This window comes from Leptodactylus fuscus, chromosome 2 (genome assembly GCF_031893055.1).
Source record: "Leptodactylus fuscus isolate aLepFus1 chromosome 2, aLepFus1.hap2, whole genome shotgun sequence".
NCBI lineage: Eukaryota > Metazoa > Chordata > Amphibia > Anura > Leptodactylidae > Leptodactylus > Leptodactylus fuscus.
Window position 1 is genome coordinate 137,735,385 of NC_134266.1, and position 23,944 is coordinate 137,759,328.

Sequence of the window (23,944 nt, forward strand, 5' to 3'; positions counted from 1 at the left end):
ATGCTCCTACAGTCACCTGTACATTATATGTCCCCACATTATATTGTTGCCCTCCAATCGCCCAACAGAATTAAGTCCCTCTCCTGGTGCTCCAGTTAAAAACTGGGGGAAACTAGAGGGGGACATGAAACTTGGGCAGTTGGAAAGGGACAGTAAAGGGGCTCTTTCACCTAATTTCAGTAATATGCGATAGACATATTGCTGAATAGCCTTTAAATAGCCCCGCTAATCATTTAATGAAAGACCCCCCGTTGTGAAGTTTAACCTAAAAACGTATACTTACCATGCACAGTGGGCGTTTCGTGCACTCCTCCACGTCATCATAGTTGACGCCCTCCTCTGGCTTCTTCTGACGTCCTCCTTCTTTTGCGATGTTCCTAATTGTTCTACATAAAAATGGCGCTGGAGCATGCACAGTAGCACTCCAGCGCCATTTTTGTGTAGTGAATTTAGGAACAACAGTGGGGGTAGTTGGAGGTGGACAATAAATTAATGGCAGCTGGAGTGGGACATTAAACTGGAAGCAACTAGAGGGGGATATTAAATTCGGCAACTGGAAGGGAACATTAAATCATAGGGGTAGCTGAAGGGAGACATTAAATTGGGGGCAAACTAGAGGCGGACAAGTCCCCCTCCAGCTACTTCCACGGTTTAATATCCTCCAGTGACCCTCATTGTTTACTGTCCTCTCTCCAGATGTACTCAGTTTAATGTCCCCCTTAATATCCCCCCAGTTTAAGCGCCCCATTCATCTGCCCCAATTTAACGTCCCCCTCCATATCTGCCTCCAGTTTTATGTCCCCCTCCATCTCTGCCCCCAATTTTATGTCCCCCTCCATCTCTGCCCCCAGTTTAATGTTCCTCCTCCATCTCTGCCCCCAGTTTCATGCCCCCCCTTCATCTGCCACAAGTTTAATGTCTTCCTCAATCTGCCTCCCCCCTTCATCTGCCCCTAGTTTCATGTTCCTGCTCAATTTGTCCTTAAAGTTTAACATGCAAAACACTGATACTCACCTTTCCTTGCTTCCCCGCCACTCTGTCTGCAGTCTCAGTCACGTAGCTGTAGGCACGATGTTAGTGACATCGCACCTACAGCTCCAGGAGCCGGGGCATAGCGGTGAAGCAGGAGCTCTGCTGACAGATTCTGCTTCATTGACCAGTGTATTCAACTCATCTGCATCCTCCGGATGGGTGATTTGGGGTATAAGTTGCTGAAGTGCAGCCTCTGCTGCCTTTTATGACCCAGTAATGAGCCTGGGACCTACACCTGGGGCTGAGGCCTATTCAAGATCCGCCCTGGACCACACATATGTCAGAAACCTGGGGCTGATATACCGGGACTCCAGCACTCTGCTTGTCATCGTCTCAAGGTGTGTAGGTGTGCATTTGTGTATATGTGTATACTTATATTTATGTATAAATGTGTGTATGGATGTGTCCATGTGTGTGTATATGTGTAATGTCCCGGTACTGCCAGTCCAATTCGCTCTACTGCAGACCGAGATAGCATGGACATTTTCATATAAGGTAAATATTTTCCTCCCCCTTCATTCCTTCTATATATTTCTATTCTTCCAGAGCCAGCACACAGGGGGTCTATTAATGCGCCATCTTGTGGATGTTTTTGTGAACTGCACCTGCCTATACTTTGCCATTGTAATTTGAGTTGTTACTGTAAAGGGAGTGTCCATTATGATTAGCTGACCTCCAGGACCAATCAGGCTCCCTTGACTGGCCTGGAGGGAGAGTTGAGTGACCACCCTCTCTAGAGGGGGCTGGGGACGTTTTTGGCTGATGTCTTTTGTGTGGTGCTACAAGGCTAAGACATGATACAGCTAGCAGACTGAGCACATGGAGCACGGATGATGGCTGCCCACTATCAGGGTACATCAAGCAGAGATGCCTTCTCCTCTGTCCTCAAGGCCCTTCTCAGAGAGTGTTTTCCTCTGAAGCTCTAATCTTACAAGCGCTGAAGTTGATGGACTTGTCTTATCCGTACATCTGGGACCTCACACGTATATCTCTATCCAAGTAAGTCCTTGGGACAAATCTATAGTTAAGAAACCCATAGCTAGTCTGGCAGAAATTGAGGGTCTCCCGCTGCCGAATTGTATCTCCTCTTCTATATACGTGTACCCAGTTTGTGAGGACTAACCCCCCTGGATACAGGCCATCTTTACAAGTATATACAAGTTAACTGCCAAGCAACTACTATCCAAAGCATTCTGCCCCATCCTCTGCTAATTGGACACTACCTACAAAGATCGCTGTATTGTATGTGAAGAAGTCCTCCATATGTACATTTGTATTACTTTGTCCTGCTAGTAAAAAGAAAAGCAACGATTACCCCCGAAGCCTGGTTGTCTGTTGTCATTGTCAGATATCACGCAGGGGAGGGTAGTCGGGGACATCAAAAGGGAGAGTTTGTGCACATTTGGGACCCAGGATTAATCCCCTGAAAGCCGGCCACATCGGATATTACCTGTGATACCAGCCCTGGCCCTCCTGAGTGTTGCATATGTATATGTATGTGTGTGTATTTGTGAGTATATGTGTGTGAGTATATATGAGTATGTATACATGAGTGTGTATGTATATATGTATGCATGTGTGTATGTATGTCGCCAGGGACGTCAACCTGGGAGAGCCTTTCACAAATGCTATTTCATGGCAAAAGCAGGGGTGGCCTTTTCAAGGGGCGTGACCTTTATAATAGGGCACAGCTAAATGTTCTGAGACCCCATATAATAATATTGAACTCTAGAGTGTCGCTGTTTACATAAAACAGCGTTTATTTAGGCCATTAAGTGGTGTCACTATAAATATTGTGTTCATTTTATTGTGTATCTTAATAATATTTGCAGACAAAAGATGGAAACCTGTCAGACCGTGTCCGGCCGTGAGCACCGGTGAGCATTTTGTGCTCTCTGCGACGAAACCGTAATTTTTTAACCGGACACAAAGTCCTGCATGTCTGACTTTGTGTCTGGTTAAAAAATAACGGTTTCGCCGACGGGAAACGAAAACCCGCAAAATGGAGACCTGGGGCGCAGATGAGAACGAGCCCTTATTGCAATATCAAATATTTTTTCTGCTCCTTCCTATGTGATAGTCATTTAAAAAAGGCTTTATCTTCGGAGTAGTAATTTACCTACCCAGTCCTGGGGATCACTGATGATGTCATGACCCACAGGTCATGTGATCCAAATAATCATTCCCCCCAAGCTTCCACCCCTCCTGGGTCACTTTACCCTCTAGAACGCTCCACCCCATCCTCCCCCAATCTAGCAGGTAATTAATCACATGTTCTATGAGAGCTGGGTAACTAAAAGTTATTTGCCATAGTACAGGTAATTAGACACCTGTGAGATTGGGGAGGAAGGGGCGGAGCGACCCGGGGCAAAATACTGCTTCGGATCACATGACCCAGAGATCGCGATGTTGTCAGAACCCCTGGATCCATCTTTAGTCATCCTTGGAAGTAGGTAAGTAAATTTCTACTCTCTGGCCAACCTCTTTAATAAAATGTTTTATTAAACAGTAGTAATTGTAATTTATTTTCTACTGTAACGTTTTGGTAATTTCTACATTTTTTGATCAGGGTTAGTCATTTACATTGGTATAAAAAAAAAACAGCCCCATGTATTAAATGGGTTATGCCATGATAATTTGTATCTGCTTTCTATAGGATAGAGCAGAAACTGCTGATCCCAGTGGTTTGACTCCCACCGATCCTGAGAATGGGGGGTGTTTTAGTCCCATTGAGATATATAGTGAAACATGCAGATGTACCCACACTCCATTCATTTCAATGGGAGCACTGGATATAGAGTGGTTAGTACTCCCATTAAAATGACTGTAGCAGGGAACGTGTCTGCATTCACTAGTATATTCTCAATGAAAGTAACCGCCTCTTGTTCTTAGAATGTCATGGGGCCTGTATTTGACGGAGGGCCTGGCACAGGCCGCCTTCTCTAGCTTCTCAACAGAATGAGATTGCTTTCCAGTAGCCACCACTAAGGGGAGCTCAGCACATAGAGAGTTTTACAGCTTCTATTCCCCAGGATTTGACCTCAGAATAAGATTGTTATACTAATATTATTAACAGAATTAGAGCATAGAAAATTTCTATTGACCTGTTTTAATTGTCTTCTGAGTTTCCCTATTATTTTCCTTCTAACAGAGGACAGCGGTGACAGGCCAACCTGCTCTCGTAGCGCACTCTCCATAAGACTGAGACTGATTTTCCATCACGTGCTCGGGCAAGGAAATTTTGGTAAAGTCGTGATGGCTGAGGATGCTTTCAACCACCGGATGTTTGCTGTGAAGGTCGTCAGCAAAAGATCCCTTCTGCCTACTGGCAACGAGGCGGATGTGTGGGTGGAACATTGTGTCCTATGGCTGGCAGCTGGGAGCCCCTTCCTTATCCAGCCGGACTTTGCATTCCAAACAAAGGTATAGTAGTGACTACTTCTATATTATGCTCACATAGGTAATCCAAACAGTAGCAGTAGTGGGTACTGGGGTACTCCAACTCTCTCATTGCACTACAATACCTACTAAGCTATGTTCACATTTTCTCCCATGCATCTGTTCTGGTTTGTCAGAGAACAACAAACACATGGGCTGCTGTCCATGTCAGTCCGTTCTTTTAAACTGAAAAAATACAGAAAAGTGTATGATTCTTCATTACACTAGAATATCCCTTTAATCCCTTCCCAAATTTTCTGTACATCTCAGCAATGTCAGCAAAGCTATTGCTCATGGAAGGTGGGTATAAAAACAAAGATAAAAAATAAAAGTTGGCTGGGACAGAAATGGTTTAAACATGAAAAGAAATGCAGATCTTTCCTGTGTAATAGACGTGTAGAAGATATTATGTGTGGTAACTGTGTTTTCTTCTCTCTGCCTTATCTCTTCTATGTCACAGATGCATGTTCTACTAGGGCTGGAGTGTATGAGCTGCGGAGACTTCAAACAACTTCTGCAGCGGAAGAGACGGCTTGACATCCCCAGTGCAAGATTCTACCCTGCCGAGCTAGTATGTGGCATCCAATTTCTTCATCACAAAGGAGTCATCCACAGAGACCTAAAGCCCGAGAACATCCTGGTGGCAGAGTCGGGCCACGTGAAGATCAGTGATTTCGGTCTCGCCCTGTGCAAACCAACAATGTGATATCCTCATTAAATTTTACATAGATGGATTATTGAGCAGAATATTTGGTCAATTCAGATTTACCGTAAGTAAATTGTACAGTCAATTGTATTTTGGTAGACAATGTCACCTTCAGGTTTTATTCTTTCTAAACAAGGGTATGCAAAGGGACTAAACCCAGGGGTATAAAGGGTACAGAGGTGGCAAGCACACCCTGACCCTGGTGCCTTAGGAGGTTCAAAAGCCCATTTGCCGCATAGGGAGACACCAGTATTATAAATTGGGGCTTTATCATAAAGTTGCTTCAAGGCCGAGAAGCTTCAACTTACACCGTCGGCCTTTTGGTCAAGACACCAACAGATCATGGTCTTGATAAAGATAGGGTCACCGTATAGGTCCATTTATACATAGCATGTTATAAAGTTTATAGTCAAATTTTGCTTTGTACCTCGTTTCCAAAAGAAGTAGGATGTCAATGGGTTTACAGATCACTGTTACATTACAGTAATATTTGAAGGTGCCGGTGTATACCGCTGGGTTCATTTTATTAAAACATGTTTTGGGTTCCCTGGTGCAATTGAGATCAGTAGGTATCAAGGGATCTCAATGGACGACGACCTCTCAGCCTAGTTATTTCATTTCTGTTATAGATTGTAAATTTCATTTTTGCAGTCAATTCTTTTCGGGTCCTCTTATCATGAATCTGCACTGTTATTAGAAAATGATCATATCTGGGCATGCATTGCATTCAGTTTGCTTTGTCACCCCCTACATTTTGTTATGTAAAAAACCATAATTTTTCATACTGTAATACATAGTATTACTGAAACTAATGATATATGCATATTTAAAAGAAGGTGTTAGAAATGAAAACTCTATAATGTAACAAAACATTATGCTATAATTTTATATACAGTCACACACAGAAGTAGCAATACTTCTATCTTTGTTGGAAAAAAAACATAACTTAAAAAATGTTTAACTATTTACAGGCTTCAGAAAACAATTGCCGATATTAACCATCGGTTATCCTCACTACTTAAACAACTGATTTCAAGTCTCTTGAATGAATTCCACAGAGGTCTGTTTGCAGAGGGCTACACAGGACCAGAATTTTGATTGTGCTGTCCCAATATATCATCAAGAATTGTCAAATTGTTTAGCCAGTCTTCATCATTACTGCTGCTACTGCCACCCTTCATTAGACAGTCAATGAAGTCCGTTTCATTACAGTTTGCTGACAAGACGGAACTGTTCTGAGTTGCAATAAAATCATACTGATGGATCTCAGCCCCGGGATTTATCCTGTCAAAGGATTCAGGTGTTTGAATTGATGTTGGCCCATAAGAAGGTGGACCAAGTTGGCCAGGGTTCATTTGGTTAAAAGTAGAAACTCCTTGAGGCATTGCTTTCATAGCATTAATGCTAGCTGCCCCCGTGACAAACTGCTCGCAATGTTAGGATTGTTTAGGGATTCTACACCTTGATTTGCTTGGGACATACCAAGTGTTTGCATTTGTCTAATTTGGACACCAGGAGCTATCTGGTTCGGAGGAACCACTGCCTGATGCGGAAACTGCTGGCTTGCCATATTTGGTCTGACATTTTGTTTAGTGAACAGCGGGTTGTTAGAAAATTGCTGCAACCTGGGATCCATTTGGGTTGGCATAGACTTTCGGAATTCTTGATATGTTGGACTGCCGTAAATGTTGCTGAGCTGCAGAATGATTTATTAAAGAACTGGTATGTCCAGAAAGTGTCATTCCAGGTCGGATATTAGGCTGGCTATTCACGGTTTGGTAGCCAGAACTCATAGTAAGTGCATTCTGGTTTTGTCTAAGTGGCATACTGAGATCTGAAGATGCTGGAAATAGTGCTTGCTGCTTTCCAGTATTCATCATAACCATGGACCCACTATTCTGACTCATTGTTGTTGGTGTTATCCCAGCAGCCATGTTTGTCTGAATCATCCCTTGCATTGATGCGATTATTTGATGACCTTGGGGTAGTGTTGGCATAGGCTGGACACAGTCTGTACGGAGAGACTGAGGGATATCTACAAAAGACAGAGGCAGGTTATAATATTTAGTCAGGTAGCTAACGCGTTTCGGAGCATAATAAGGATATATCTAACGTTATTATAGATGAGGAAGTTATAATCAGAAACATAATGGGGATTAGTAATGGCTCTCTATCAGCAGTAACTGGGGAGCCAGGAGGGTCACTATAATATGAAATTGGGTGTTTTTTTTGTCAAGTGAATTTAGATGTTTACCTAAAAGGTCAATAGTAGCTTAATCATTGTGATCAATAGAAATAAGGGTATATGATCAAAATATGTTGCCCCAGAAATAGGCAATAGTATACAGTCCAGATACATCGGAAGTGATAGATGGTCCACAGGACCAAAAAAGAATGACAACTGTATGCTAAAGGATCACAGATGAATGAGTATGAGATAAGAAACAAACTTCTAGGATTGGCTGGATTACATTTTTTTGTGAGCGGACATCTTCATCAGACAGTATCTGGGTCAATTCAGAAACAGACGCATGACATGCTGCTTTTTGTTGTTTTTTTTCTGTTGTGTGCTTTTGGTCTACATTTTTTGAGTATAATAAAATCCTTCCTTTTAATGAGGAGGTCTTACAGTTCCATGCTGGGTAACATAAATTCCGCACATCTGTCATATTGCTATGGGAAATAAATTTGTGCTTATCATCTGTGAGAGATCCTTTTTCCTACTGCGGCCTGAGATAGAAGTGGAGGCTAAAATTTCTAAGATTTGTCATCACACCTTAGGGGAGTATTGCTTTTCACTGCAGAGACATGACAAAGTATGGAAACTTGTTTTTAAGGCAATGCTCCTTGGGAAAAAGTATGAAAATGAGACACCTAGAAGCATCTCATCTGGCTACTGAATAACCCTGCTTTGTACTGATGAAGGGCAAATACCCGAAACCGTGCTGCCTACAAATAGGTCTTTGGTTTGTCTGGTATGTTTCATTTGTATCATAACACTCCGACTATCGTTGGTCGGCACATTAAAATTAGGATCAGGGGATAATAACACCCCTTAGAGAGTGTGCACCTATACAGGCATATGGAGACTTACAAGCCATTTTCGCTCCACTGGGGGATTATGGGAAAAATATGCAAATCTGTTTTTCAGGATGTAACAGTATAAGTAAAATTGTCAATTTTTATCAGATTTAGTCTAATGTGTAGAGATCTGTGAGTATATTCAATCGAATACTTCCCCTCCATAAACATTGGTGTTTAAAAAAAAGGCACCAGGGGAGGTTGGTTGGAAACGAATATTTCCCGCCTTTCCGTTTGGTATTCGACTGAGTACACCAATAACTATGCAAATGGAAGTTTATGATCGAATACTACTATTCGATCACAATAATACACAATAAGATTACGATCACAGATAGATTTGGAAACATGATTCAGAGATATGCGATATTGGAGACGATTTGTTGTAAGTAAAGTATTTATTTTTCTACTTACTTTGAAACTGGTTCATCTGCTGAGCTACAAATGCGCTGCGTTGTTCAAATGTCATGCTCATCAGATTTTGCCTTGGTTTTTACCTGAAATAAATAAAAATTATAATGTAATATAATATAACTTTATTACATTATATTATCTTCTACAGTCAGGAGATTAACCATTGTTCACCCTCATAAAGCCTAAAGTTAAAGGGGTTGTCCCATCACAAGGATCCTATCTATACTGCTTGTTAATGTGGATGTAAGACTTTTCCTAAATACACTGCTTCAGCAAAACTGCTTTGTTTGTCCAATTATCTTACTTTATTCACTTCTTTGTGGCCACAGCCCTGACTTAGCTGCTCATGAGTCAAGTGATGTATCTGCCTGCTCTCAGGGGGAGGGAGGAGGGGCTAAGTGCACGGGAGCGAGCCTGTGTATCTAGCTATTCCTGTGTCTACACCACGTGACCTAGTTCCCTGCTATCAGATAGGGGAGAGGAGCTGCTTTCATTTCTTCTGTTCTCCCAGTTATCAGGCTAGCTAATTCAATTGTGTTCATTATGGCAGAGACAGGCAGTCTCTGTATGTAACACAGAATGGAGTTGCTGCTGCCTGTACTTCATAGTCCAATATGGGTGGGCGGAGCTACACGCAAATTTGGGGCGGAGCTAAACAGCAGGATGCATGTGAAACCCCGCCCACCAAATGATGCAAGAAACCAGGAAGAAAGAAGATTTTACAGCAGTAAAGACTGATGAGTATGTGAGGTGGGAATACCCCTTTAAGTATATTAGGGTACTGCTATGTATCTACTTCCCTAATATACAAATTTAGGCTTATATCCGACCAACCAAAGGTGAAAGAATGCATTAAATAAATGTATATGTCTGGTTTAATATATAAGGGATATTGCAAGCATAGCAAGTGGTGGGCAGTCACTAAGCTATGCTACTACTTGCTGATCCCAGGGATATGGCATCTCTTATGGTTTAACGCTTGTTCAGTTGATAGCTATTCTTTCTAACCAGGGGCTTAAAGATCGTGGTTGCAGGGAGTGTGACCGCGACTGGGCCCGGCAAGGTCCAGGGCCCGCGCCAGCTGGAGATTGCCGGGGCCCAGTACCACTATGACAGTGGTCGGGGAAAGCCTTGTTCCCTGACTGCTATACATATTGTAAATGAAAAGGGGCCCGTTTTTTGGAGGGGGATGGGAGCCCGGGCAAAAGTTTGCACCCAGGCCCACAAGACACCTGTTACGCCACTGTTTCTGACCCAAACATACACATGCATGCCCATTCCAATTCAGTGCATATGTTATCAATGGGGAGAAAGATCAAGCTTTGTAAAATGTTGCAGAATTTGTTGGCACTATATATAAATAATTTTACTTATTATTGAAATTCAGTATGTCTGATAATTCCTTTTTCCCATAAGATAAATTGGCCTCTTCCACCATAATGAGCGGGTTCACCTGACTTTTCTCCATTTCCACCTAATGTATATGGCTGGTTTCAGTCTGGCCATACTGGAACTTTTGATCCAGGGTGTGTAAACTCAATTCCCTTCTTTTTTTTGACCACTAAACTTACCCCTGATCTGACACTTTAGTTGTCAATGGTGATGGGATCATCAGGGCCGGCTCCAGTTTTTTATGGGCCCTTGGGCGACAGAGCCTCAGTGGGCCCCCTTGTAAAGGAGGTGGGGGAGTCGAGACACTGTGCGTTGCAGATGAAGCGAGTGACGTCATGCAGGAGTGTGGCGTCACCAACGCCATACCTCCCAATCTTTTAAAGAGTAGAAAGAGGGGCAAAATGTGCTCTGCGCGCCGCTGCAAATTTAGCTCCACCCACTTTTATGTTGATTCCACCCATTCGCATTCATTATGTGCTCCCACACAGTATAATCCTCCTACAGTCACCTGTAAATTATATGCCCCCCCTCCATCTCTCCCCCAGTTTCATATACACCCTTCCTTTGCCCCCAGTTTCATGTCCCCCCTCCATCTCTGTCCCCAGTTTCATCACGTTCTCCCCCTTCATCTGCCCACAGTTTCATGTCCCCCGTCTCTGCCCCAGTGTCATGCCGTTCCCCCCTCCCCTTCATTTGCCCCTTCAGTTTCATTGGGCCCCCTCCATCTCTGTCCCCAGTTCCATGCCGTTCTCTCCCCACCCCCTCCATCTGCCCCAGTGTCATGCTGTTCTCCCCCCCCTCCATCTGCCCCAGTGTCATGCTGTTCCCCCCTCCCCTTCATTTGCCCCCCAGTTTCTTTGGGCCCCCTCCATCTCTGTCCCCAGTTTCATGCCGTTCTCTCCCCACCCCCTTCATGTTCTCCAGTGTCATGCCGTTCCCCCCCTCCCCTTCATTTGCCCCCCAGTTTCATGGGCCCCCTTCATTATGTTTCACCGTAATATGTAATACAAAACAAACACTTACACTCACCTTCTATCACTCACCTTCCCTCGTTCCCCCGACGCTCCTCTCTCTCTCCCTCCAATCACATACGCGATGCAGGAGCTGCGAGATCAGCTCCTGCTTAGCTCCGGCCCGGCTTGCGTGTGTAGGCGTGATGCGATGACGTCATCGCGCCTACACACGCAAGCCGGGCCGGAGCTTTAAAGCAGGAGCTGATCTCGCAGCTCCTGCATCGCGTATGTATTCCAGCTCATCGGCGGACGGACGCCGATGAGCTGAAATTATGACAGGCAAGTGCCGGGGGGCCCCCAGAGGCTCTGTGGGCCCCGGCACTTGCCCGACTATGCCGTGCGCTGACGCCGGCCCTGGGGATCATTGATACGAACAATTGCATCATTAATAGGAGTATCTGTTGGCTATGGCTTTGGTGGGTATACATATTAGGATAATATATAGCCTCTGTTGTATGCAATACTGGAGCACACAACTTCTGTAGCAGATCCAGCATATGAGAAGTGAGACGTACTAGCCGACTTCTGATACATCCTGAATGCATTTCAATTGCTTCCCCATAGAAGGTCACTGTAGCCTTGTGTGGTCAGCAACACTGAATGACATCTCTGATATAGCAGACACTAGAAGAAGGTCATTTGTTAACTCTTTGGTTCCCAAGAACACATATCTAGTACTATTATAGGGGCATCATTTAATAATCTTGCTTTGTGTAGGAGTAGGAGATTTCATTATATACAGCATAGCCAGACTGAATAATAATGACTTGTTCAAGGAGGACGTGGACTTGTCTATATTATATAACAATTCAATATGTTACTCTGTAGCAGGAATCTACATTATTGTAGATTTATCATAAAAGTTCCAAATCTTGTCATTTTTGCACAAAACTGTGGAACGCATTTGCACTCACCGACCCACTTTTCTAAAAAGCCAGGGACTGGGATAAATTCTACGTCAATTCAGATTTGTGATTCAGATACACAGGGGCAACGGATGTGTCTAATTTATTAAGAGGAGGCAACCTCTGTGGGAGTGCAGAGATTGCATCTGGGTCCTAGTACCCGAGGTAGCCTAAGGCCTTGTTCACATCTGCGTTTGTATTCCGTCCGGGGAAATCTACATAGGGACCCCCCCCCCGAAAGGAATACCGAACACAACTACAAGGGGTGTGCAGTAAAATCACATGGACCCCATAGACTATAATGGGGTCTGTGTGCTTGCTGTGCGCTGCCCGCACGAATCATGAGGGCAGGAAAGTAGATTGCGAACTACTTTCCTGTTCGCATGATCTGTTGGTAAGCACATGGACTCCATTATAGTCTATGGGGTCCGTGTGCTTTTACTACACACCGCTTGCAGTTGTGTTCAGTATTCCCTCCGGGGGGATCCATATGCTGACAGAATCTAAACGCTGATGTGAACGAGGCTTTAAGTCACACTAACACCAGACACCAGTATCATAAATGACACGTGGTAGGTAGTAGGTCATGTTATATCTCTGGAACTGACCTTATAATACAAGAACTGCAATTCAAATGATCTTGCATGTTAACAGATTACAGGATAAACTAGAAATAATTGTATTCTGTCTATAGATGCTTGGGGCATTAGGGCTGAAATTGACTTTCCTCTGTTCTGTAATCTATGATCAGATGCTACAGCTTTGAAAGGTGGCCATTTTCTATTAATAATACGGAGGTAGCAAGTGCCATCAGAACGCTACTCTATTTAAATATTACGCCACAGAGTACCATATATGTTGTGTGCCATTGTAATAGTAAGACCATGACATGATACTTAAAGTGGTGAAATACATCTGTAGGTAAGAGAATTGTTCATGTAGTTGCTTAAGTCATTCCCTAATACAAGTGTAGGTATTAATATCTCAATGGGCCCAGGTGATCAGGTGTATGGAGGCCTCCAGACTCTACTTTGATGGTTTATGGTGGCTCAGCGGTTAGCACTACAGCCTTGCAGCACTAGCGTCCTGGGCTCTAATCCTGCCAAGGACAACATCTGCAAGGAGTTTGTATGTCGGGAAGCAGGTCGGGTTCATGTGACGTCAGAGACGTCAGACAAGAAGGAAGGAGGCCTGGCAGGATCGTGGAGAGGTAAGTAACTGTGTTTGTTACATTCCCTTACCTCTCCCAGTCCGCCGATCATTATACTCGGGGTCTGCAAAGACCCCCGAGTATAATGATAGCAGTGGTAGCGGCTGTCACCTGGCCCCTAAGGGCCCTGTGGCAGCTGCCTCCGCTGCCATGGCAGTAGTTACGCCCCTGCTTATAGACTATAATAAGGTCCATGTGTCTTCTGCGCGAATCCTGCAGAGAGGAAAGTAGTTCTTGAAGCACTTTTCTCACTGCATGACTCGTGCGGACGCCGCACGGAAAACACACAGACCCCATTATAGTCTATGGGGTCCGTGTGCTTTCATTGCTCACCGCTTATTAATACATTCGGTAGTCCATCCGTGCGTTCCCAAGCGGAAAACTTAGAAAACCTTCTAAATAGAATCAGTCTGCAATGTTGAAATACTTCATCCTAAGTATTCCTTATATTCCCCATAGTGGGCCTTGCACACAGTATTATGCCTCATAGTGGCCCCTGCACACAGTATTATGTCCCATAGTGGCCCCAGTACACAGTATTATCCCCCATAGTGACCCCTGCACACAGTATTATTCCCCATAGTGGTCCCTTCACACAGTATTATGTCACCATAGTGGCCCCTGCACACAGTATTATCCCCCATAGTGGCCCCTGCACACAGTATTATCCCCCATAGTGGCCCCTGCACACAGTATTATGCCCCATAGTGGCCCCTGCACACAGTATTATCCCCCATAGTGGCCCCTGCACACAGTATTATCCCCCATAGTGGCCCCTGCACACAGTATTATCCCCCATAGTGGCCCCTGCACACAGTATTATGCCCCATAGTGGCCCCTGCACACAGTATTATGTCCCCATAGTGGCCCCTGCACACAGTATTATCCCCCATAGTGGCCCCTGCACACAGTATTATCCCCCATAGTGGCCCCTGCACACAGTATTATTCCCCATAGTGGCCCCTTCACACAGTATTATCCTGATAGTTGCCCCTACACTTAGTATTATTCCCCATAGTGACCCCTGCACACAGTATTATCCCCCATAGTGGCCCCTGCACACAGTATTATCCCCCATAGTGGCCCCTGCACACAGTATTATTCCCCATAGTGGCCCCTTCACACAGTATTATCCCGATAGTTGCCCCTGCACTTAGTATTATTCCCCATAGTGGTCACCCATGAACCATTATTATACTCTGGGTTTTTTTCAGACCCCAGAGTATAATAATCGGAGACCCAGAGGGATACAAACATAAAAAACTACTGTTACTTACCTATCCCCCGGCTCCGCTGCATTCTCTGCCGCTGTGAGCCATCTTCCGGGATGTCATGTGACTGGGGGCCTGCGTCGTGACGCATATGGACACAGGTCCCAAGTCATGTGACGTCATGCAAGTACGCCCGAAGTAGATCCTGATCACGGAGAGGTAAGTAACACAGTTTTTTATGTTCCCTTACCTCTGTCGGGCCTCTGATCGTTATACTCGAGAGTCCGAAAAGACCCCCCGAGTATAATAGTGTTTATGGGGCCCGCGGTGTCACTAAATAGGGCCCGTTACCGGTTAGTAATGGCCTATTAAAAAAAAAACAAAAAAAAAAAACGCAGCAGTAGCGTCTGTTGCGGGCCCCTAATGTCCCGGGCCCTGTGGCAGTTGTTGCCCCCTGATACTCCGGTAGTTACGCCACTGATGACATCACAGTATTACAATCACATGCCGAAGCCTTAGTCAGAGCACGTGATAGGAGGTATATTCCGGAATCAGCTGTTTCATGACGTAATACATCTGGTAGTGGGCGTGGTTTCGAGGAATGCGATGTTGCCCGGAAACACATGACATCACGGCAGCTGCCTTACTATATAAACAAGCGGCACTGCATAGGAAGAGAAGAGAGCCAGAAGGTGCGGTATTGGGAAGCAGCTGCGGGCAGTTCTCACTACACCACCCATGGGAAGCTGCTGTGTAAATGCGTCTTAAGGTGAGTCGGCACTTCGTACAAGGAGTCTGCATGCGGGGCCTGAGGATGCTCGGACCTGGCCTCAGCCGCAATGCTCATTCTGACTGCCGTCTTCTTCCTACAGAGATTACAAGGCGCCATCTGCGGCGACTACATTAGTCCGGGGCTGAGAGCAGCGCCTCCCTGGGCCTTCTGATAGCAGGTAAGGGATAGATGGAAAGCTGCCACATGATGCCTATCACTCCACTGCAATGTAATGCATTTATAGGGCTGAGTTAGCTTCTTCCCAGTTCCCTACCTATGGTCTCCCTGCCAGTATTCCCTGGTTAAGTTCTCACCTAAGGATGGTCCCTGGCTGGTGCCCTTACCTGTTCACACACCCATGGGGTTATTCCCTCACCTGAGGATGAGTCCCTGGCTAGTGCCCACATGTAACAATGTGTCCCTGGCCTGTCCCTCATGTGACGATTGTTGTCACTTGTCCATAGCCCACTACCTATCCTGATGTGTCCTTGGTCCTTGCACTCACATGATGATATGTCCCTATGCTGTCACCTGATGTGTTCCTGGCCTATTTTCTCAGCTGATGATACATCCCTAGCCCCTGCAGTCAACGTGATGATACGTCTCTGGCCTGTATCCTCACCTTTCAACATGTCCCTGGCCCCATCAGTCATCAAATGAAGTGTCTCAAGCCCACATCTGACAATACAAATGTGTTCCATATAGTCACATTATTATGTGTTCCTGACCCTGGCCTATGCTCTCACTTGATGATGTATGCCCATACTCTCACCTGATGATGTACAGCACGGTGGCTCAGTGGTTAGCACTGTTGCCTTGAGTCCTGGGTTCGAATGTACGTTCCCCACGTGTTTGCGTGGGTTTCCTCTGGATATTGTTTTTCTACCACACTCCAAAGACATACTCATGAGGAATTTAGATTATGAGCCCTCTACAGTAATTGTCAACACTGCCCAATAAAGTGTTGCGGAATATGATGGCGCTATATAAGCAATGTAAATAAATAATGTATCCCTGGCTCATGCCCTCACCTAACAATGCCTCCCTGGTGAATTTTCTTTCCTGACATTGCATCCCCAATCCATGCTTTCACCTGAAAATGTGTCATGGCCCCTGCATTCACCTGATAAATTGTTCTTGACCTCTGCTATCGCTTGTGTTCCTGGCCCATGCCCTCACCCAATGATGATGTGTGCTAGGCCTCTCATGTAACCTGATAAGGTTTTTCTTTATTTTTGATGTCAACAGAATTATTGTTTACTTTATGCCTATGTGTTAATTTCTATTTATGTCTGTAGTTTCAGCTTGTTGCATACTTAGAAGTAACATAGCTTGGAGAGGTCAGTGGGGACCCCCATTACAACATAAAAATGCCAAGGTACATCCAGGAATCTGACTTTATCATGGTGGAGGAAGGCTTTGTGGCTAGAGACTTGATGGAGGAAATCATTAATGACGTCTCACAGACTGTAAGTACCTGTATCAATAACTCCTATACTATACCAGTACTAATGACATAGTTATATAAGCAGACACAACCCTTCCTTTATGAAGTCTGCATATATAGCCATATTATAGTAATACACAAGTCTGTTATTGGCTTCTATTCTGACATTGTTTTCTACTTATTAATCTACACATGACCAAGAGAATAAGTAAAATGTGTAATGATGAAAATGTATTCTGAGTGTAGTTTTACTGATTTTATCATGTTTTCTTTTTGTGTTTTTCCAGGATGAAAGGGATGCTTTCTTTGTTGCGGACTTGGGGGATGTCGTGAGGAAGCATTTGCGTTTTCTCAAAGCTCTTCCACGTGTGAAGCCTTTCTACGCCGTGAAGTGTAATAGTAGCAGAGGAGTAGTCCAGATCCTAGCTGAACTAGGGGCAGGGTTCGACTGTGCCAGTAAGGTAATAAGACTCCCATGTAATCTGTTTACCATTCTGTAATTTGGAAAGATTCTGGAATATATACATATATATGGCTGTGTGTAACATGTTTTTCTGCAGGCAGAAATTGAATTGGTCCAAAGCATTGGAGTGAAGCCAGAAAACATAATTTATGCCAACCCTTGTAAGCAGATATCTCAGATTAAGTATGCTGCCAAGAATGGAGTCCATATGATGACTTTTGACAATGAAGTGGAACTATCTAAAGTGTCACGAAGCCACCCAAATGCTAAGTAAGTATCTGTTGGTATGGAGCCATAGTTTATTGATGGGCGGCTGTGTAATTTTTATGTGAAAACTAACACTTTTAACACCTAACCATGATGTTTACTGTTCATAGGATGGTACTCCGCATAGCTACAGATGACTCCAAGTCTTCTGGCAGACTTAGTGTGAAATTTGGGGCTCCCTTAAAATCCTGCAGGCACCTTCTTGAAATGGCAAAGAATCTAAATGTTGATGTTATAGGTGTTAGGTAAGTTGTATTTCTGCAAGTACAGTATTGAATATATTATTACACACACTAAAGACATACTAATAGAGAATTTTGTTTGTAAGCCCTACTTGGAACAATGTTGATAATATTTGTAAAGCGCTGAAGAATATCATGGTGCTATATAAGTAAGCAAAAAAAAAAATTAACTAGTGCCTACTAATCTGTGATTAGCTCATTACACTAACTTCAAAGTGGAGGGGATTCTGGTTAATCCCATCCACACATTGCAGAAAAAAATGTGCATTGGAAATGCTACAATTTAAAAAATGCAAGCTTTTTAGTTAATTGCAGCATATCAATTATCCATACGGAAATGCTGACATTTTCCATACAGGTATAATTGGGTAAGAAAAGTGCTGTTGGAAAAAAAATGCAATGCATTTCCGCAGCATTTTTTTCTGCAGTGCTTTTTGGCTGTGACTCTCTACATGGGGCCTCAGCCTAAAAATGTAATGAAAACATAGTTTGAATGTTTTATTTCAGTTTCCATGTGGGCAGTGGCTGTAGCGACCCCAAGGCATACGTACAATCCATTTCAGATGCCAGGCTGGTTTTCGAAATGGCATCTGAGTATGGGTTCAGGATGTGCCTGTTGGATATTGGAGGAGGCTTCCCTGGAACAGATGACTCAAGATTTCGTTTTGAAGAGGTAAGAATATAACACGTGCTAGATGTATGGATGGACTTGGAGCACAGTGCGGATATGATCCAATTTATGAAGTTCTAAATTAACACAAGTTTCTCAAACAGATGTCAGCTGTGATAAATCCAGCACTAGACCTGTATTTCCCAGAGGGGTCAGCTGTAGAGATCATTGCAGAACCTGGAAGATATTATGTAGCATCCGCTTTCTCTTTGGCTGTAAATATCATTGCTAAGAAGGAAGTGAACTTAGAAAGCTCTGGATCAGATGGTATGTCCCGGTTCATTATTGCTTTCCTCTTTTTATTACTTCATTGTTTTGATTAACAAAAGTGGAAATAGCAGAGCACTTATTCCTTATGCTAGAACTCCGGTAAATGTGTCTATTCAATATCTGAAAGGGAAAAAATGGGGTACATATATTGCCCTCTAGATATTTTTAAAAATGCATAATTTTATGGTAAAATATTCCAAGGAATCCTGCACTTTTTTTTTTTTTTTTTTTTGTAGCTTTTGTTAAACAAAGGTATTTTACAAATGGCACTGGCTTTAATTTCCAGTTTTTTATAATATGTGTTAAGTGGGAACCTGCCACAGGTTCCTTCATAGAAAATAGTCTAATCTTCAAGTGCCCTTTTATATAGCAGGAGATGCTGATATACAAATACCGTATATACTCGAGTATAAGCCGACCGAATATAAGCCGAGGCCCCTAATTTTACCACAAAAAAACTGGGAAATCTTATTGATTCGAGTATAAGCGTAGAGGGGGAAATGCAGCAGCCACTGGAAAATTTCAAAAATTAAAATGGTCAGAGTTTTTGGGTGCAGTAGATTCAGCCTGGCTGAATATAGGGTATCTGCAGTGCTCCTATTAACCCCTTTCCGACGGAACAAGAGCACTGCAGATACCCTATATTCAGTAGACAGGGCACTTTCAGACACAGGTATACCTAATGTGTATGTGTTTCACAGTCATTTTCTACTTTTGCATGTATTCTAGGGAAAGGAGTGATTTACAATTTTATTTATTTATTTTTTTTTTTTAAAGCTTCTTTTTTTTTCCCCCCACCATTTTATGGGAGATTCTATACATTGATACAGACACCCCCCCCCCCCTCCTAAAAAGAAAAAAATAAAATAAATTTATTTTGCTGGCTCGAGTATAAGCCGAGGGGGGCTTTTTCAGAACAAAAACTGTGCTGAACATTTCGGCTTATATTCGAGTATATGGTAAAAAGTTTAGTATAACAAATAATAATTCTTTTAAAGAGGATATATTGCAAATCTGTGGGGAACTGACCACTGAGACCCCCACCGATCCTAGGATTCCCTGCTGTGGCTGCAGCCGTGGGATAATCAGCCAAATACCCTTTGTGGATGCAGACATGCCTCTGTTTCCGTTCACTTAAATGGGAGTGCTGAAGATAGCTGTACTGCAGCTTTTCCACATGCTGTCACCAATTTTCTTACACTTTTTATTTTTAATATTTTCAGATGAAGATTGCTATCCTAACAAGAACATTATGTATTACATTAATGATGGCGTTTATGGGTCATTCAATTGTATCTTCTTTGACCATGCTCATCCTATACCTATTCTTCACAAGGTAAAAAATCTTATCTGTACAATATATTCACAGATGTGCAAGGTTTAGATTACTTTAAGAGGACCTTTCATATCCTCATCGTTGTGTAGTTTTATATACTGCTAGGAAGCCGACAGTGCACTGGCTTTCCTGGTAAGTGCCCCGGGGTCCCGACTGTACTCTTCCATAGTCTTGTACTGTTAGAGGGGGCGTTCCTTACCATCCAACGATGAGGCTGAGATGTAAGAAACACCCCCACTATGCTGTAAGGCCTGCCTTTCTGACAGTGGGGGAAATATCGGTGCCAAAATTAATAGCACTGACTTCTCCTGTAATGGGGCACATAGCGGGAAAGCCAGCAGTGTACTGTCTGCTTTCGAGAGGTATATAATACTGCATGTTGATGAGGACATGAAAATTCCATAAAAATAAATTTGTTAGTTAAGTGTGAAAAATGACTGTCAAGAAAATGAGCTTTTATTCAAATTAGGAGTTTAGTGTACGCCAGGGTGTCCTCCCTAGCTGGAGCACCAGTTTTAGGGATGGTCTCTCCCTTCATTGCAAAGAAACACTTGTATGAATGGCACATCTCTCCTGAACCAGTGTCACAGCATGCACTAAACTCCTAATTTGCATAAAGAATGCAACTTCACACACTTCAGCAATAAAAGTATGGTTATAATGCATGTTCACACGACAGAATCAGCCCAAAATCTGTGTCACCACAGAAGCAGATATCAAAGCAAGAAGCTAAAAAAAATAAGTGTTCTGCTCGATCAACAACTCCCTAGCAACTAAACAGTAAAACAAATTACTCTATATTGTCTATAATAGGGTCTATTGGGTGTTCTTTACTTATCTGATTTCTGCTGCTGAAAAAGCTGTGCTTGCAATGTATTTTAGTTGGCCTCTGTGCCAATGACACCTTAAACCTTTGCAATGTACGCTATGTTCATATCAGAATTATGTTGAACTGTATATAAACATGCCTTATGAGGTATGGAGCTGTTCATGTCTTTTCTTTAAAGGGGTATTCTCATCTCAAGATCTATACTACAAGCTTTTGTAAATTGAAAAGTTTTCCTAAATACATTGCTTTAGCAAACTGCTTTGTTTTCCTGCTATGAGAAATTATTCCTTTCCATTCTTTACACAGTATTTCCATGAAGCCGGACTTGTGTGATAAGACAGGACAAATTGCATCACTCACTGTTCTCTGGGGGGCGCTGAGTAGTCTCACTGTTATGTAAAGTGTTAATTGCACTTTGCTAATAAAGCCCTGTCATTACCTCTCTTCTAAACACACAGATAACACTGAGGTGTGAATATTAGAGATGAGCAAATAGTATTTGATCGAATACTACTTTTCGATCAGATACCTCCCTTTGCATAGTTATTGGTGTACTTGGTCGAATACCATGCGGTAAACACGGGACATATTTGATTCCCTTCCAACCCTCCCTGGCTTTTTTTTTTTTTACACCAATATCTATGGAAGGGAGGTATTCGATCGAATATACTCGCTCATCTCTAGTGAATATTAATCTTTATTTATATTAGACTTTTTTTGTCATTATACGTATTGTGATACTTGATAGTGTCCCATTCAGTAAGCTGGGTGGAGGCGGCTTTGACTGTTTGTTAAGGAATACAGGAAGTGAGACGAAGCTAGCAGGCAAAGCTGCTGAAACATGGAGATGGGAAAAGCTCAAGTTGCCACCCATATCAAAATAACTTGGGGTGTCTCTGTATGTTTTGTATGAATTCTGCTCAATTTCTATTTCCTTTTGTGCCAATGACTTTTTATAAATCCCTTCCATTTAGTTAATATTACAGTGTACATGTAAATAAGTCCTGATGTTACTGCTCATGAATACTTCTGCTTTGCTAATTAGTTTCCTTTTTTTAAAATTTTTATAGAAACCTTCTCCAGATCAGCAGTCATACAGTAGTAGTTTGTGGGGACCAACATGTGATGGCTTGGATCGGATTGCTGAGAATCTTCAGCTACCAGAGCTTCAAGTTGGTGACTGGCTCCTGTTTGATAACATGGGAGCTTATACAGTGGCAGCATCCTCTACATTCAATGGTTTTCAGCAATCCTGCATTCACTATGCAATGCCACGGGCAGCTTGGTAAGGATAATTTATCTACAGAATATAAAAGACATGCAGAGTATTTTAGCAGAACTAAATCTGTACTTCTACTTGTCGTTAGGATGCAGCTTAGTTATAAAATCACAATCTATGACATATTTACAATCCTGCATAAGGCCAGGCTCCATGTGATGTAAACACCGCTGATAAAATGCGGCATCTTACAATCTTTAGTGAATCCTCTCCACACATTGCAGGAAAAATACTTGCAGCGGATATGCTGCGATTTCCAAAACAGTAACCGTTTTGGAAATCGCAGCATGTCAATTATACCTATGGAAGCACCAACCCTATACTCTCCTGTCTCTGTTGCTCCGGTGTCTCCCAGTTCAGTCCGGTCCTGCTGCTCTGTTTTATCCCAGTGGAAGTCCCCACCGAACATGAATAGTGGGGCGAATCAGTGGCATTGGTGAAGGATATGTGATCTCATTGCCTGAGGCGTCCCTGGGTGCTTTCCTTAGGCTGCTGACCGCTGAGGCCAAAGGCCAATCAGCAGCCTAAGAAAAGGGACACAGGACGTCACAGCCAGCGAGGACTTCTACCTCAAGAAAACATCGGAGCAGCGGGATCGCACCACACTGAGAGACACTTGGGACAGGTGAGTATATTTAATATATATTTATTTAAATTTATGGCCTATCCTTAGTATAGGTCATAAATACCAGATTGGTGGTAGGTTGACAGCAGGTCCCATCAATGAATCAGCTCTTTGGAGGTTTGTCTGGGTTCTTTATTATTCAGTGCATAGAGACCGATTTAGATACCTCTGTATACTGTAGTATCTGAACACCAATATTGTACATCTGTTCACATTGATATCAGAGGAAACTGAGCTGCAGTAATGGTGCCCAGCCACTATACACGGCATGGAGATAACTGCTTCCAGCTCTGTGCACTGTGTAACACAGAGACAGAATACACCACTGGACAACTGATCCATTCAGGGACCAGCTGTGTCCTCCCACAAATCAGATATTCATGGATTTCCTCTTTTAAAGGGTGTCTATCTTAGTGTAGTCTTCGAAAAGGATATTCTAGGCATACCTCTTACTTTCTGACTCCACGAATGGAATCCCGAACTCAGATGTGAGCTGCGGGTAACAGAAACTTATAATTTGAACTTTTTTTTATTTATTTTTTTTCCAGGGATGCTGTTCAACTGTTACAGAAAGGATTACAGCAAGTGGAAGAGAAGGAAAACATTTGTGCACCAATGCCCTGTGGCTGGGAGATCTCTGATTCTCTTTGCTTAACTCCTCCATTTGCACCAACCAGAATTATTTGAGCTGCATGCATGCTGGTCGACTTTAGAAATACAGAAATGCTGTATATGTATGTTGGGTTTTTGTCCAGTGCGTGGGACCAATTTCAGCTTTGTTGTTTTTAAGTATGCAACATAAAATCTATTGTAGAATTGTTTTGTGTTACTAAAGTAATGTGATGTTGACATTGCATTTCATTTAAAATAAATATTTATGTTTTTATTTATCTTCACATTTATTTACTTTTAAGTATGTAGCGGCAAGTTTATTAATCCTGTTGTATGTGGAGATTATGCACAGTTAGGCCTGGTTCACATCTGCAAGCATCAGTTTTCTCGCTGCATGATTCCTGCGGAAAACACGCGGACCCCATTATAGTCTATGGGGTCTATGTGCTTTCTTATTTAACCGCTTTTTAATGCATTCGGTATTCCGTTTGGGGGATCCTCAAGCGGACTTCACGAATGGAATACCGAACGTAGATGTGAACCAGGCCTTAGACTAGACCATATAAACCATTTTTCGCACCCTTTTCAGACTCAGGGCACCCCTGCTAAATAATTTATATCAAAAGAAAAAAAAAGTCCTAAGTGCACAGCTATTGGTGCAGGAAGGCATGAGTTCATCTAACTAATGACCCACTAGCAGGTTTCCAAGATACTCCTAGGTTCCACAACA

The 23,944-nt window shown here is 43.0% G+C and overlaps 1 protein-coding gene and 1 pseudogene across 1 annotated transcript; one reads left to right on the top strand and one right to left on the bottom strand.

Moving 5' to 3' along the window:
• Window positions 1-6,001: 6,001 nt before the first annotated feature.
• Window positions 6,002-8,750, bottom strand: LOC142196183 (uncharacterized; annotated as a pseudogene).
• Window positions 8,751-14,946: 6,196 nt separating this feature from the next.
• AZIN2 (antizyme inhibitor 2) lies at window positions 14,947-23,487 on the top strand. Its single transcript, XM_075264694.1, has 11 exons — window positions 14,947-15,171; window positions 15,275-15,352; window positions 16,473-16,643; window positions 16,909-17,082; window positions 17,182-17,354; window positions 17,462-17,596; window positions 18,101-18,266; window positions 18,368-18,530; window positions 19,757-19,869; window positions 21,769-21,983; window positions 23,151-23,487. The coding sequence occupies exons 3-11, from the start codon at window positions 16,545-16,547 to the stop codon at window positions 23,287-23,289; spliced, it is 1,377 nt and encodes a 458-aa protein (XP_075120795.1). The 5' UTR covers window positions 14,947-15,171; window positions 15,275-15,352; window positions 16,473-16,544; the 3' UTR covers window positions 23,290-23,487.
• The last annotated feature ends 457 nt before the right edge of the window (window positions 23,488-23,944 follow it).